The sequence below is a fragment of the Anomalospiza imberbis genome, chromosome 3 (assembly GCF_031753505.1).
Source record: "Anomalospiza imberbis isolate Cuckoo-Finch-1a 21T00152 chromosome 3, ASM3175350v1, whole genome shotgun sequence".
NCBI classification, from domain to species: Eukaryota; Metazoa; Chordata; class Aves; order Passeriformes; family Viduidae; genus Anomalospiza; species Anomalospiza imberbis.
Window position 1 is genome coordinate 61,374,419 of NC_089683.1, and position 17,139 is coordinate 61,391,557.

The 17,139-nt window shown below is 37.8% G+C and overlaps 1 protein-coding gene and 1 long non-coding RNA gene across 5 annotated transcripts in view; one reads left to right on the forward strand and one right to left on the reverse strand.

Annotated features, from left to right (window-relative positions):
* The window catches only part of SNX9 (sorting nexin 9), a 58,917-nt gene that overhangs the window by 27,158 nt on the left and 14,620 nt on the right, over nt 1–17,139 (forward strand). For 3 of the 4 annotated variants that reach the window (XM_068184685.1, XM_068184683.1, XM_068184686.1), the window contains exons 5-12: nt 5,754–5,937; nt 6,711–6,864; nt 8,280–8,364; nt 9,083–9,208; nt 9,492–9,609; nt 12,441–12,571; nt 14,009–14,112; nt 16,404–16,507. In XM_068184685.1, coding sequence (XP_068040786.1) covers nt 5,754–5,937; nt 6,711–6,864; nt 8,280–8,364; nt 9,083–9,208; nt 9,492–9,609; nt 12,441–12,571; nt 14,009–14,112; nt 16,404–16,507 — 1,006 coding nt within the window. The remainder of the gene's footprint in view (nt 1–5,753; nt 5,938–6,710; nt 6,865–8,279; nt 8,365–9,082; nt 9,209–9,491; nt 9,610–12,440; nt 12,572–14,008; nt 14,113–16,403; nt 16,508–17,139) is intronic. The other variant, XM_068184684.1, reaches the window with a different exon arrangement.
* LOC137469926 (uncharacterized) lies at nt 9,725–11,500 on the reverse strand. The gene is made up of 2 exons (XR_010996797.1): nt 11,040–11,500; nt 9,725–10,972 (listed from the first exon to the last, which is right to left on the reverse strand). It is a non-coding gene; the product is annotated as an uncharacterized lncRNA (long non-coding RNA).

Genomic DNA, 17,139 nt, shown 5'->3' on the forward strand with positions numbered 1-17,139 from the left:
CACTAGGACCCACTGCTGGCTCATGGACAGCTTGTTGTCCACCAGGACCTCCAGGTCCCTCTCTGCAGAGCTGCTTCCCACCAGGTCAATCCCCAGCCTGTAATGGTGTCTGGGTTTCTGCTAACCTGCACACTTACAGTGCCATGTGGCACACATGTGTTGCACAGTCCCCTGCACCACAGCAGGGGGCTTACTGCAATATGCAGTTTCCTTCCTGAGTTGTTTTTTAATTATTATTTGGGGTTTTTTGGTTTGGGTGTTTTTGTTTTGTTTTGTTTTTGGGTTTTTTTGCTCACCAAGCTCTTCTTTTAAAGTAGAATCATGGGCATTTGTAATTGAAAGTGATAAAATGAAAATACCCAGTAATACTCTTCAATTCCTCAAAAAAAAAAAAAAAAAGACAACTAAGGATGCCCCTCTCCTCTGTTTCCAAACAAAAATAGAGTGCTTTTCCCAAAAAGGAAGGATAAAACCTTGTTTAATCTTTGTAGCCGGATCCTGGGATGTCTAGATGACACTAGACAACATCAAAGAGGAACAGGGAGTCTTTCTTCTCTTTCTGGCATTGCTGTGATTACTACTTAGAAGACTATCTGAAATTTCTCATCTGTGTTTCAATAAGAAACCATTAAGAATTGAAATCAGCTTAAGAGAAGACAAGGATATAAAGAAGTGACTTGATTGCCATTTACCTGTGCAGGTGTGAGTAACAAAAACAGAAGCCCAAGAGAGCTCCATTGAATAAATTATACTGGATTTTTGGTGTCTGAAAGTTGAAACTTTAATTAAAAAAAATAATTTCCTTGAAGCATTCAGGGTGACAATAGATGTGTTTTCCCTCCCCTCATCCTATCACTCAGTATTCTTTGCTCAAGTCTAGATTATGTATCTTTCTAAAACATCATTCCATACTTCAAAGATGGATTTTTTTGTGCTGAATCAGGAGATGATAGACGGAAATCCTGTGCCTGCACTGTGTACAAGCAATGTAGCCCCTAGTCCAGTTTGGTTGTGAATAACCTTGTAGGTAAGGAAATGGGATTTGAAACAGGAAAAAAACAAATAACAAATGGCTCTGCTCACGGTACTATCTCAGTTTGTCCACTGGTGGTTTGGATTTATTTCCTGCTGACAACACCGAGTGTCCAGTGGGTGTGTCTGGGCTTTGTCTTGTTTGTGGGCTGGCAAAGCCCAGCTCTGCTGCAGTTATGCAGGGGGCAGTGGGATTGGTAGTGGAGGTGTTGGACGATGGTTTCCTCAGGAAGGAAGTGAGAAGACAGGAGTGGCTGAGGGACAAATGGGTTCCTAGGACAGCATTACTACAGCTTCCTTGCCAGCTGCTTTTGGAGGTCATGTTGCTTTCAAGTATTTATCTGTGGGAACATTCTAGTATCTAAGTCCATAAAGTTGGTTATTCCTTAAAATCTAGCCTATCTTCATTTTTGCTTTTCCTAGAGTATTTCTTTAAGGATGTTTATGTTGTGCTATAGAAACGAGGCCTTCCTTCAGAAGTGGAAGAAATGCCCTGGACTACAATGCTCTACCAAGAAGAAAGCTTAGCCATAAAATATTGTAGGTATGGCAGCTGCTTCAGTTATCTGCTAATATGCACACTTCTTCTGTCTTAAACAGCACAAAGAATGCAGTTCTGTGATTGCTGCAGAGTAGGCTTTTAGCCCTGCATCTTTCTTCATGGAGAAAACACTTAATTTTTAAGGTATCTGTTTATATACTCAGGTGTTTGGGTTTTTTTTTTAATGTATCTATCAGAGACTGTTATCCAAAGAACTTAGGTTTAGTCTAATGTCTGAGTATGTTTAAGACTTTGTTTCCATGCAGGTAACTAAGGCAGCTATAAAACTGGAGAGGTATGTTCATTCCTGTGAGCTATTCAGCTGAGTCACCTTGACTTTTCTTCTTTCTTCTGCCATTGCTTCTGTGCTATCTGTCTCTTTTAAACTCCTCTTCAAGAGCATAACACTTCTCATTGCAGCTTTGGCTGTCCTGAACTTCCCTTGATCTGATCAGGCTTACTTTTGCTACTCACTGCTCCAGCATGGCTTCTGTCTGAGTAGATTTCAAGATGTATTTCTTACAGTTGGAGGTCTTTATTTTTGATGGCACAGTTAACCTAGGTCTTTGTGGGGACTTAAATTAGTCTTACAATCTGAACATTGTGTTTATTTTGGCTTTTGTCCTTTCAGCAGTAGAATGGATCTATTTGTCCATCAGGGGCATGCATTAATATGATGAAGGAGTCTGCCAGAAACAAATTAGATGGCCAGGAGATGAAATAAAGATTTTTAGCCAGGGCAGAGAGACACCTCAGTGCCTTATCTGAGCTTTACTGTCTATAGCTTGGAATTCTCTGGAAAATAGCAAATATGTCACTTCTCCCATTTAATTCATGATTCATTTGGTAAAGATACTGACATTCCACTTCCAAGCTGAGGATTTTTCTGTTGTGGTGGAATTTTTTTCTCATTCAACTATTATAAGACCTTTAAAAACATACTAGGCTTCTCTCCCCATCCTCCAGGCCCCACCAGGAATGATCTGTTTCTGTAGTGAGTTTCAGTCTGCCCTTAGTGGAATCCTCTTAGAGCATTCAGTAAAGGTTCCCTCTGTTGTCAGTTCCTAACATAGCCCTTTTGTCTTGTTTTTGTCCTAGGACAGTAGGAGTGAGTAAGTCCCTATTAGTCTACAAAAGGGTGAATCAGCTGCCTTTTAGGAGTTTATCCTTGAATTTAATCTCAGTGTACTTGTTTGATGTTACCTTGGGGAGCAAGGAGATGGAATGTTTCATTTGAAGGCTGATCAATTTCTTAGTTGGGGGGTGTGGCATTTATTTTTGTGTACATTTGGGAAGGCTTGAATACTTGGATATTAGGTGTATTGTATCAAATTATATTGACTAAATATCAGTTTCTTGCAAGGGCTCTTTACCTTTCGTGTGATGACTAAGGAGATCAGAGGATTATCAATTTCAGTTATGGAAAACTAAAGCTGTAAGAACATGGCTTGATGCAAAATACTTGAGGTTTAATTATGGTTTATTCAACCAGAGCTAGGCCACAGAAATGGCTTCTTGTATGAAGATTGTCAGCTGTGAGATCCACAGAACTGCTCACTAGGGCTGAGATGACCTTTTTAATAACTGCTATGTCTTTAGTTGGTCCTCCATGATGCTCTAGGACCTTGAGGATGGCAGACCTGATTCCTGAGCCCTTCTCCAGGTTTATTGGTTGTTGACTGCCACTTAGGAACGTCCACAGTGTGTGTACATTCAGGAAAACATTTCAAGAAAGTTGAAGAGAGTCCTGTAAGTGCTCTTTGAAATTTGTTTTATCTATAGATTGCTAAGCCATCTCTTACTCTCTTCCCCGTGCTTCAGAAAGAAATGGGGACCCTTTGACTGAAAGGAACAGAGGGAAGAATACCATATTCCACCCCTTTTATAGCATATAGGTGATACACCTAGGGGTAAGAGCTTACCCCACACCTTTCTTGGACACTTCAGAAGTAGATTTTTCTGGTTTGAAGAGTGGTTTCTTGTAGGTACATGGAGATAAGACATCTGGGAGCACAATTTAAGTAATACATTTCCCTCTGCCGTACAGCATCTTTGTATATCAGCATTTGTCTGTGATTGTGATGATTGCTCTTGACAGTCATTCTTTAGTAGTGTCAATATTATTGCCTTCCTCTTTTTTACAGCAGATTTTAAGGTTTCTTCACCATTTACTCATGTACCAGATTTCTTATGAACTACTACAGAAAAGAGGAAAACTTTACTCAGTCTTTTGGTGATCATGCCACTTCTGGACTTTCATTTGCTAGTGATCAGCAAAACATATATTGCAGAAGTGTAGGAATATTAATATTATGCAAACTAGTCTTTTCTAGGTGCTCCAAGTTATGTTTGAAGCAAGCATGTTTTCCCATGTGGTTGCGCCCCAGCCCTGTGTGTTTTCATTTAGCCAGGAATGAACTCTGGCTAATGCAGTGCGTGGTTATTGCTCTTTACATAAACTCATACCAGGTGAAGATAGGAAGAGAGCAGACTGGTATAAGTTATCTTTGCAATTTGCTCAAAGTAGCACTGGGTATCAGCTATCCAAGACTATTGGTCCCCCAGGGAGTAATGTTCTTGCATCAGTTTCATCCTCAAAAACAAAAAAAGTTCCCAAGCTATCACTATACAAGCTTTCCACGTAATCTCTCTACCTCTCTCAATTCCTGGAGACCCACTGACACTTGTGAGTCTTGTGAATGGTGATTTTTCTCCCCAGCCTGGGGACTTAGTCTTAATTTCCAGATCCTGTAAGAAATTGTGAACCTAAATATATAAAGGTGTTATGTAATAACATAATTTTTGAGTCTTTATGATTTGATAGTGTCTATGAAATCTGACTGCCAGATGACTTTATTTGAGGAAAAATTGAAGGGAGACTTTTTAAGTAGAATGTCAAAATTAAAATGGGAGGAGAGAATATTTAGTGGAGAAAATTGGGATGTGGAGTAGCTGTACCTTTTTTGTGTAAGACATTATGCAACATTTTTGCAGATAATAATTTAGTTTTTAGTGGGAGTTTTATTAATTTTCCTGTATTGGCAAGTGTTCTAAGATACATGTAAATGTTGTAGTCTAATAGTAATTAATTTATATAAGGCACTTCTTTTATTTGCTTCTTCATGGTAAAAATCATGCTCTAGCATCAGTAGGATTTGAGACTTCTTTTTACAAAACTCAGTTTCTCCCTCTGCTGAACAAGACAAGCCTTCTCAGCTTTGTTTACTTTCCTTCCTCTTCTCTTTCTTCCTCCTACACTTCGGGTGTGTGGGTTTCGATATGTGTGTGGTTTTTTTCTTTCTGCAGCAAGTCTCTGCACTAAGTGTCTGGAGTAGACTACACTTAACTAGTCACTGCTTTTTCAAAGTGTACTGTTAAAATCAAGGAGATGAGCAGGATGCTAAGCTATTAAGCCAAGAAGAACTTGCCAAATGCAGCAGTTAGAGACGTCTGCTCCACACTCTTTCCCTGAGGTTTCCTCCTCCACAACAGCATTAGCAGAAGGGGGTGTGTGAGTGCCTTCACCACAAGCTTATACTGAGAAAGTGAGTCTACAGGGAGATACCAGACTATTCCCTGGCAGATGTCTGTTTTCTTCCCTCATCTTCACTGTGAATGAGTTAAACTCTGACAGGGAAGCTCATCAGGTTAGGCTTTAACTCCCCACCACTCCCTGCCACTGGTGTGGGTGGGCAATTTATTATTTGCTTTTAGTAAAGCCACTAATATGAGTTTGATAAAATAAGTATTTGCAAAAACCTAATTCTTGACTTCCGAGTTCTGGTTTTAAATGTGCTAATTAGCACATGGCTTTAGGTAATTGATAGTTCACAAGTACCATACTTAATAAGGTGTCAGTGCAAAATAATTACCATGGGTGAGATTGCTTCCTAATGCTGTTGCAACAAATAATTTAGTTACCCTGAGGAGAAGCAGTCTTATTAGTATGTATTGGTGTCACATTGCTGGAAAGCTGATCAGTTCTTCCAAGTGCTTGCTGCATGCAAGAGCTGTGTAGCTGGAAATGCAAGATTTGGCAGCTGCTTCTAAATCAAACAAGTGAAGTGCTGAATGCAAACTCAGCCTACCAGCAGGAGAGGAAAGACTTCAAGATGAAAGTACGTGGTTGTTGTTAATTTCTTCAGCAATCCTTCTTTACTTTTGTCTTCATACAATGTAGGCAAGCATTGCCAATGATCCTTGGTCCAGCTGGAATGTTGGGAAGTCTGGGAACTGGGATAATGGAAATGCTGTTGACAGCTGGGCAATGAAACCAGAAAGTGCACCTGGCCAGAGAAACAGCGCTTCAAATAACTGGGAGGCAGCAGCAGCATTTGGTCATCCACAGGCATATCAAGGACCAGGTGTGCTAATAATGCTTTTTTCCTTAATAAATTAGAGTAGGTGGACAGTAGAGGTAAGAATTATTTAATATTTCATAACTATAGACCAAAGCTTGTTTAAAAAACAAAACCAAACCAGTTTCCTAATAGCACATTGCCATGTGGGTAAGCTGGACACTAAAATAATAGGGTTTTAAAAATTAAATAAATTTTTAAAAAAATTGGTTCCACGGTAACAAACACCTCAAACTTTTATGGAAATCCGACAAACCAAAGTCTTGTGCGCACGTGATCTATTCTCAGGCATGTTGTTCAGCTTGCATAACTGGAACTTTTAAAACCCCTTGAATTTGTGCTTTCAGGCCTTTGAAGGAATAGTCTCTTAAATCCTTATTTTTAAGAATTGACTACCTTTTCAGAATGCTTCTCTACCTTTTTGTAGTAACAGCCTAAATTAAGGGGAGAACCCATAACTGGGGAATGCTAATTTGGAGTCTATAAATATAGAACACAGTTAAGTTCATCTTAACACACCATCATCTCTTCTTTAATTTTTATTTTCTTTTTTATTTCCCATCTCCCTCAGTGGATTTCTAGTGCACTGCTTTGCAGGTTGTATTTGATGGAGATAGTGCTAATTGAGGAGGAATCGTAAAATAGAAGGCTGAAAGAGATTTTAATATATTTACCTGGTTGATTATTTATATGTGAATGCTGAAGTACCTGCTTCTGCCTTTGAAGAGAAATTATGTAACTTTCTCCTTTCCTGTCTCCTGATCCCTCCTGTACTTCAGCAGCTGCTGATGACGATGACTGGGATGATGACTGGGATGACCCAAAATCAACTTCACCATCTTACCTTGGTTACAAGGAGACTGAGGCATCAGAGGCTGGGGGGGTCCAGCGTGGAAATTCTCGTGCAGCTGCTATGAAGTTACCACTTAACAAGTAATGGAAAATGCAGGGGAAATGTGTATATATTGAAGAAATTTGTCAAGATGTGTAAATTCAACATCCTTGAAATAAGCAATGTAAATATTACAGTTTTGGGGCAGAAGAGAAGGTGGATTTGTAGTTCAGCATACTCCTTAAGCAAGCAGAGGACACAGATCCCTGAAAGCTTGAAAGTACATGACAAAGCCATATAATTTTTTGAGGTGTCATACAGACAGATGACATTATCATGTGCCTGAGCTTCAAGTCTTTAAAATTTGACTATGTTTGACAGTTTGTTCTTAATGAAATTCAAAGGTGGTGGATGACTTGTCCAGACAGTAGAAACTGATCAGAGATGCTGCCCCAGAGTTCTTGAGCAATCTGAGTTTCTAGTGGGGAAAAGTTCTGTTCTACTGTGTTTGTGAATCATCCAAGTTGATTCTTGACCCACAGAAAGTTTGATTTTATAGATAAAAATCTTACAGTAGCATCAAGCTTTGTCAGGGTTATACTAGCATTGTCTCAGGTTGCAGCTTAATGTTTGTTTATTCTAAAACTGCTGTTATTCTGAGAGTTAGTGTGTGATAATCTCTGAGTGGATGAAAGAAGAGTGGAAAAGGATTGTAGAATAATGGTTCCTTAGGTATCTAACTAAAATCACCTGTCTCTGCATGACTAGTTAATTTTGTTCATCAGTGGGTTTTTATGTCCAGTGTTGCATGAATACCTGTACATCATTGTTTACTTGTTGCAAACTCACAAAAATACCTTTTTAAGAGATTTTTTTTGTCTGTGGTGTAAGTCCTGCTATATTTCTCATGTTTCTGCAAGCAGGCTGGCAATACTGCAAGGGCTAATTATCTTCCTAATTAGAAAGAGGACCACTATTTGCTTTTTATAAAATACAAGGCATTTTGTAAGACTTTTAGAATATTATAGTGATTGATTGGCTTTCCTTTAATTGGTGGATAAATTATTTAAGATAACATGTTTAGAAGCACTTGATAGATCTTCTGTTTATCATTCTTTCAGATGATTGAATTCTTGTAATTTGAAATCTTAGTTGCATGAGCATCTGTGTGTGTGTGGTGTTTCCAGAGAGGGTGGGGCTGCAGAGGAGTGATAGATGTTACTTTGTGTCCTCCTGTTATGTTTGCTATGATGGTCAGCAGAGCAGGAATAGCCACTTTGCTCTGCAAGAAGGAGCCTATTGCACATACAGACACACAAGACATACACAAAAAACCTGGATGTCAGCAACCAAAACTTTTCTGCTTTTTTCAGTGCAAAATGGTGATTGTTACAGTAATTCACATAAACTATTTTCTATACTTGAGAAATACTTAGGGTTTTTTCCCTGTAATGGCAGGTAGTTCTGCATATGTCAAAGGAAGGAGAATTAACTTATCACTTCATTTTATTGTTAGGTTTCCTGGATTTGCAAAACCTGGAATGGAACAGTATCTGTTGGCAAAGCAGCTAGCAAAACCCAAAGAAAAAATTCCCATAATTGTAAGTTGGGGTTGTGTATAATTTTTCTGTGTGGGTGGTAGGGTTTTTATTGGTTTTCTTTTTTCGGTTGCTTGGGGTTGGTTGGTTGGTTGGCTGGGTTTTATAATCCTCTTCACCTTTCCCTTTTTTCTCAATTGAACTTTTATCCTCAAGGTTGTTGTATATATTTGGGTCAGAAGAAACTGGTAGTGAACACATAATTAGAAATAGAACTGTCATAATAAAAATCATAAGTATGATGATGATTATTATTTTCAGTACTTTTTTCCTCATACTGTATCTGCATTACTTGTGATGAACATATGCCTTTTTGGGATTGGGATGCAGAGCAAATGCATTACATTGCCTATTCGTTAGCTAGATAGTTACATGTAGGAGCTACATTTGTAGAGGTTTGCAATATTCAGTCCTGATGGTCAGGTAATTTTCTGATCTGAAAACCAAACTCTTCTGTCTATGTGCTGTTCTAGCAAAATGTGGTTGAAACAGCCCTAGAATTCACCATTCCTTTGTTATTTTGGAAAAATTGTAAAATACACAAGATAAAGTCAACTGTGGCCTTTTGTCCCTGATTGCAAGAAGCGTCTCTGTTTCCAGACTCTCAGCCTCTCACTGAAATCAATGGAAGCTCTCAAGTGAAGAGAGAAGATATTTGTCTCCTTGTTTGCAACTGGTGCAAGATGATGTATTTAAAGATAATATTTGCAATTTCTTACAGATTGGTGATTATGGCCCAATGTGGGTATATCCTACCTCTACATTTGACTGTGTGGTGGCAGATCCCAAAAAAGGTTCTAAAATGTATGGTCTCAAGAGCTACATTGAGTATCAGCTGACCTGCACTGTAAGTTTATCTGAAATAGGATCTTTTGTCTCGCAAATATGTGTCATTTGTACATATAAATAGAAATTGTGTGACTTGGTAAGAGCATTGTAAGAGTAAGTGGTTGTTGTCATATTTTTATACCCCAAAGATTTGCTTTTTCTAGAATTTCAAGCTCTTCTGTATTAAGGCTCTAATTAATAAATTTTATTTACATTCCATGTGGTTACCATTCTGATCATGCTTGTTTCATGTGACTGTGTGTGGATGCCTGTCGAAGTTCAGAGTTGTGTTTCTCTTACAGAACACTAATCGGTCTGTCAACCACAGATACAAGCACTTTGATTGGTTGTATGAGCGGCTCCTGGTTAAATTTGGATTAGCCATTCCAATCCCTTCTCTTCCAGACAAGCAAGTAACAGGTAATTATTCCCAGTTCTGAATTCATGGAATGGGAAATAAGGAATCAGATTTTTATAAAGTTCAGGTGTTTCTTACTGTTTGTTTTTCCCATTATTTTTAAAGAAGGTGACAAAGAAACCCCAAACTTTCTCAACTCATAACTTATGATGGGTTATTATGACTGATTGCTAATAACAGATCAATACTAGGAGAATCACTTCAAAACTCAGGTTCAATTATCTAGTCTAGTGATTTAAAAAAAGGTAATTAAAAGCAAAACAAATCCCCCTAGTTACTACGTGACATAATAATTACTATTGGAGAGAAGAGATAGCTACTTATATTCTGTATTTGCTGATTGGCTGGGCAAATGTTTTTGCATGGAGTTTTTTTTGAGGGTTGGGGAGGGACGTGCATTGTGTTTGGTTTTGTTTGGGTTTTTGTCTTTTGCATTTGATATGTTATGTTGCAGGAGCTTTGACACAAAGTTCCCAGAGGAAAGGGAGCATCCCCTGACTGGTTGGGATGGGGATTTTTTGCTTCCAAGTGAAATGTTGCAGCTGTTTCTCCTCTTGCTTGATTTCACACTTGATTTAGAAAGCATCTTTCATTCAAATAGTGTTCTGCTCTGTTGATGTTAGTTCAGCTTGACCAAACTTTCTGAAGCTTGTGGAAATCTTTTGTTCTGACTTCAAGAAAAGTGGGATTAGGTCCTTTAAATGCATTTAAGTTTAGTCATTGAAACAGAGTATGACAATGCATATGCATTTTCAGTAGTCTCTGGCTTCTTTTCTACAAGTATAGGCTAAGAGTGCATGTGGAGGAAAGAATGGACACCTGTATAGGAGGAAAATGCATTACTTTAGCCCATTTCCACTTGTATGTTTTCTGGTAAGATTATGCAAGCATTTAAGATAAATAGCCAAAACCAAACATACAAGCATCGGCATGTTGCCAACCACGTGGCCGTGGGCATCACTCAAAATGCAGCAGCTCTGCTGTGTTTGAAGAAAGCTAAGCATTGATGAAGTTGCTGGGATAAATGCCGAGGAAACTGAAAAGTGAGGAAGTGACTTCTTCCCCTTAGCCTCGTGTTTAGAATTGACCAGCATTTTTATTAAATGTGTGCATGTCTGTTAACAGGAAACCAGAAGACATGATGGGGTCCCTAGATTTCATTGCAACTATATCTTAAAAGACCCAAGAGTCTGGCATCACATCTTGGCAAAATCCATTGCCTGTGAATTTCTGTCTTCTGGAATCTGTGGGATAGAATACCTTGCCCCATGCAAAAAAATAATAATTAAAAAAAAAGCGTGTCTCTTTTTGTGAAACATGAAAAAACTGGAAAAAGGGTGCTTATCTTTCACTGTGTTTAGGAGACTTCTTTCTGAAGACTGTCTGCAAAAGCATTTCTGTCAATTTGTCTTGACAGAACAAGACTGTGGACTGACTTTGTCAGGATCCTGGTTTTAATGATATACTGGTTATGATATGCTTAATGATCACCATGTAACTTCCAGCTGCTGCTGTTCTGGTGTTCTGCACTCCTTGCAGGAATGCTGTGGAGATTTCTGTATGGATTAAAAATGAAGCAAAGGATTACTGAAGGATATAGAATGTCTCTTCCATAGTGTTTGATTTTTTTTTTTTGCTAATTTGCAGGAAAAATACCCATACACACAGTTCATTTTTCATTAGTTCTGTTACTTACCTGCTAGTTTTGCTAGTTTCCATATTTGTAAAAAAACTAAAAACCCAAAAAAACCAAAACCCAAACCACAAAAACCTCAACTTTGTAGATCTGCTGCCATAGTAACTATGCAGTAGAATTATTTTGAAACACTACATGCGTTCAAGGCTTGTCATCTGCGCTGCTATGGAAATCAGAAGAGTTGGGTGCTGGAGGAATCTCTCTTTCCTTACTAATCCCGTTTACTGTATGCAATAGAAGTCTGATGTCATGTATTTTTTTTTAAATTAGAAAGGATTCTCTCAAAAAGACAGTTTCTACTAGAACTAAAAGGTTCTTATGAATACGCAGTGATGATGCATGACTGGTTTAAGAAAAAATGGTTACTTATTTAGTTTGTATTAAAAATATCTTAAATACCAAAAAAATCAGTTACAGTCTTACGTTTGTGTATATTCTAACCAGTTTATATATATGATGTATTGCTATTTTTTGATTATTTTTTCCCAGTTTACCTATATGGAAGAATGTTTAAAGGAGGGACTGCTTTTTAAATCTGTGATTTGTATTTGAGTAATTTCAAATATTTTTGAGCAATCCAATTTCAATGTTTTTTGACCAGTTTAATTTCAGTGCTTTGTTAGCTTGTACAAGGCAACTTGGAAGGTACTTCCTTTTTCTTTAATGTTTTTGAACCTCATATTAACCAAGACTTTACTAAACTGTACCAGAATAATACTTGCCTTCCAAGCCTGTGCCTGGCTTTTCTCTTGGGTCATCTGAATACCTAATTTTTCGGTCCAAAAGTATATTAGTTTTTTCAAAAGAAAAGTTTTTGAATTGTGAGTGGGTATTAGGTTTTTTTAGTATTTTGGATGTATCTTAAAAAGGATGAGAAGTCTTGATCAGTAATCAATATACTGTAATTTAAGGTTCTTTTGGTTTGTTAGCATAATGGGCCATTTATTTACAAGTTGGACTCAGTAATTCTTGTGAGTCCATTCCAACTCAGGATTCTGTGATTGTTGTAAGTTCTGAGTCATTAAATTGTTAATAACTCACCAGATGAATCACAGGTTGTTTCAATTTAAATTTTAACAAAAGGAATTTGAAGGTACTAGCCTGTAAATGTAACAATTGTTGTTCAATGTGTAACAGGGCGCTTTGAAGAAGAATTTATCAAAATGCGCATGGAGAGGCTGCAAGCTTGGATGACGAGAATGTGTCGCCATCCTGTTGTCTCAGAAAGTGAAGTTTTCCAGCAATTTCTCAATTTCCGAGATGAGAAGGTAGGAAATGAAATAAAGTTCACACACAGGCTGAGACTGAGGAATTGCTGTCCCCCCACACTTCCCCTTCAAACCAAGAGTTCAGCGCTGTAGCTGCCCCACTGTGGGCAGTAGTGCCAGGCTGGAAACTGCTGGGATTCCTAGCTCAGCTGATTGATCAAAACAAGGCATAAAATTGTTCTGGTAAAATGCTACACACCATTCCCACACAGTTGTGCTCTTCAAAGTAACCTTGATACCTGTCTTTCAACGGACAGATTTTATCCTCCAGCAGAATAGGAGCATATATAAAACTCTTTTGGCTGTTGCCCTGCTCTGTCTCTGCTGGATTTAGTAATCACTGTGATTATCTGAGTGGTGCTGCTCTGCTAATAAAAGCTACTTCATAGCAGATCTAGGTTGTGCCTGATCCTGTATTATATTTAAAAACATCCCCCTGCCCCCATCCCCATCCCTCAAAACCACAGTTTTTCACTGAAATGGGTTGTAATAGCACTATGTTGCAGCCTTACCTGATATAAGCAGTCATTTTTTATTCACACACACTTTATTATGCTTTTTTAAAAAGAGGTTTTAACATCTTCAGTAAATGATAAATAAAGTAAGTAAACCTTTAGTAAATAATGGTTTCTTCATGATTGAGCTCCAGTTCTGATACTAATTAGGAAATAAACAGAAAAACTCTGCTACTTTCTCCTCAAGATATTCATACTTCTAAATACACATAGAATTTGCTGAAAAAGTAAATTATCCGGTCTGGTCTTAAAAGTTTCCAGGGTTCAAGTCTGCTGTAACTAAGGTCACAGCTGACCAGTTTTGAGTCAGAGCTTGAACTACCAACATACTTCTAACCAGAATTATTCTGTGATTCCTAACCAGAATTATTCTGTATAAGTAGAGGCTTAATAACACAGTAAATACTAGTCCTGGTGAAATGCTAGTTGGATGGTTAGTGGAGAGTTGTATAATTCTGCCAGCTAGTCAGCACTTCTTAGTTTCTTATTTATAGATGTGTAAACAGAACAGATGTTGCAATACCTAGGGAATTTTTAACCACTAAGAACGTAGTATGATAATTGCATTGTAGTTTCATGATCTTCTTGAGTAGCTTCTGATATGAGACTTATCCTATGTGTGCAGACAGCTGAATATAATTGTTCTTACACTGTATGTCAGTAATACACAAGAAGGGTCTGTTGACCCCAGAATTTAGATAACAAAGTGCACAAAGGAGGAGAGGGAGAACTTTGGGAAACTGCAAAAAGCCTTGGCTCTTCTGAAGATTTAATTTCTTAATGAAAGGTTTTAATTCAGGGGTGGTGTGTTGATTAACAGTTCTAAACATTTAATTCACTCCTTAAGCACATGCCTTTAAAGATGGATGAGTGGTGGTCAAATGTTGTGTCTCTCTTTTATTTTTTTTTTTTCCTTTTTAAGGAGTGGAAAACTGGAAAGAGGAAGGCAGAAAAAGATGAAACTGTAGGAGTCATGATCTTTTCTACAATGGAACCAGAAGCTCCTGACTTGGACATGGTAGAAATGTAAGGTGATTTTTTTTTTTGTATGGGCATTATGCATCTGAGTATAGAACAGATGCTGAGATAATCCAAAACTCAGATACTAAATATGCACGTATATTCATGGATTTGAAGAGGTATTCATCAAGGCAGAGCTGAAAATTTGTTTAAATAATGAGATTTTGTATCAACCCCTCCAGTGGTGGAACTCTGTGTGAAGTCTTTTTGACTTCAGCGGCTGAATGCTGATCCTAAAACAATTTATGTAAAACTAGTTGATGGGATAGAGTACTGTCAGATCCTATGGAGTTATGTTTTATACTGCTGTGGAAGTATGTTTTGATCTTTAATCTTTCAACACCTCCAAAACATGCTAAACTTACCAAGTAGCTTAGAATAATTGTAGATGGACCAATAAGCAGAACAATGTTTCTGTAAAATAATGTATGTAATGTACACACAGTATGATTTGAATATCTGTAATGATTGAATATCTGTAATGGAAAGCTATTAAAAATTAAAATGATTTAAATTATTACATTTCATTCTGGAAGTACAAATGAATATATTTATTTTATATCTGTGTATATTACATATACATGCATTTTTTAGTGTACATTCTGTAGGTGATAAACCTTTGGGTTTCACAGAGTTAAAGACTGAATTTACTATGCAGCCTTTATTTCAGTCCTTTAGGCTTAGTAATTTTTCTTAGCAGATGTAGTATGTATGACATGCTTTTCTTACTGTTCTGGAACACAGAAACCTGGATTATGTTTTGTGTGTATGTGTGGATAAACTGGATAGAAGTGTTTTTAGTAGCAAAGCAGTAGTGTATCTACACCCTATACAGGCTTTATGCAAGTGATGCAGTGCATGTTGAGTGGGTATAATGGCTGTGTGGTAGCAGTTCTGTACCAGCAGAAAAGCATGCACATTTTTAGGTCACTTACACTTCAACCATGGGGATTTCAACCTTGACTACTTGGCTTTAGTGATGTGGTTTCTGTATATCCCAGTGGTGTAAAAGCTGAAGGGGTGAATGCGAGGGAGGATTCTCTACCCAGAGCACATACACACCCCTGGCAGAGGGCACACCAGCCCAAAGAGAATGCTTGCCAGGGGGATGGGTTCCTGGGCTGGGGCTGGCAGCCTGCAGTAGTGCTGGGGACCTATTTCCAAGCAGTTGCAGGAGTGGCTGTAACATCTCAGATGTCCACATGTTCTAGTGCATGGGAGTGCTGTTAAAAGTGTGTGTGAGCCTTGAAAGCCATTACTCCACTTAAAACATGGACAAAGCAGCTTGTTCAATAACTCTTAGGTTCTTCAGTGTGAAGATGTTCTTTACTGAAAAATTTTGCTAGTATTTTTAGAGTCCTGCACAGGTTCATAAGCATTTTTAGTGATCTTGAGACCATAAAGTATGAAGTTTAGAAAATTACAGGAAGTTTTGCCCCCTGAGTTAAGGGGAGTAAAGCAAGAGCCTCTTAAAAAGCCCAGGTGCTGGTTTTGTGCAAATAACTACTATGTGTGTATGGTTTTCAGCTGAGGAACGAAGTGCTGGTGGGGAAGTAGGAATCTCTAGGTTGTTGGGGCACAGCTGGAGCTGCTACCCTGGCTCTGGGGAGTCACTCAGTGTTCCCTTGCTGTTACAGCTGTCACATGCAGGCTTTGGCTGAGATAATTTGAAAGATTGGATGCAGTTTAAATAAATCTTGTTAGAAATTATAAAATATACGTTTAGTTTTCTTCTGTAGAGTTCACAAATCACTGCTGTATATGCAGTGCTGTATTAATGGAAAACTCTGATAGCTGCATGCAAACATGCTTTAAGAGGAGTACAAAGACACTTACTAATTCAGAATTATCTTTTTTTGCTCCCTATAATCCAACTCAGCACAATGATATTGACAATATAATATGAAAGTATGCATATATATTTCCCTAGGAGAGTTGCTATATTACTTTTTATTCACCTGTTGGACGTCTATAAAAATATCTGACACAGTTATTTTCTTTTTATTTTTTCACTGTTGTATGAATTTCACTACTTCTATTACACTGTAATAAGAGTGCTAATCCAGTGCCATGTATCTACGAGTCTAACAGAGGAGGAAAAATGGAACAAATAATGCCTGTATATAAAGAGGGGAATTCTGAATTCAGCGAAATGGCAGAAATTTCAAGGAATGGGTTTATATCTGATACTTACTGAGACAGAGTTGACATTGCTTAACATTTCAGTATTGCGTTTAAAGTTAACATTATGCATCTATTAAACTGCTTTTTGTTTTTGCTTTTTCAAAATGCCGCAGAGAACAGAAATGTGATGCAGTGGGTAGGTTCACCAAAGCAATGGATGATGGAGTTAAAGAGCTGCTGACAGTGGGACAAGAGCACTGGAAGAGGTGTACAGGGCGTAAGTGTCCTTCTGAACTCAGCACTCATTCCTGTGGTGCCTTTCTCTCTTCTTTTTTTCAATGTGTATAATTCAAGGCACATCTTGAAAGAAACTCCTAAATTATCATGGGAATTGTATGACATTCTGGCTATTTTTAGTCTACGAGTGTAAATTGTGCAAGTTTTTTGTTAGTACGTTTGATGTGGGGCTTTTTGTTGGGTTGTTTGGGGTTTTTTCCTTTATCTCAGAAATATTTATTCCCTGCCCATAGGTTTTAAAATACTTAAAGTTAAATAATTCTAGTGATGCAGCTAAAGCCCTTGTTGGACATGTTCTCATGGACATGTTACCATGGGCAAAATAGACCTGTTTATTTGATGAAATCATATTTTCAAATACTTGCATCTTATTAACCCCTTATTTAGGATCCTTGCATGCTAGGAGGAGTGATTTAAAGATGAAATGAATTTAAGAGAAAAAGAAAAGAAAAATCAACTTGATTCTAACTTAATCTTTAGCCCAATTCTTTTTTTTTTCCTATCTTGTCTCTTCCTTCCCACAGATATTTAGGGTTGCAGAACTTCACACCAAGTCCCTATGACTCTGCCTGGGCTCTAATTTCCTAGTCCACAGCAGTGTTCAGTGTTTGT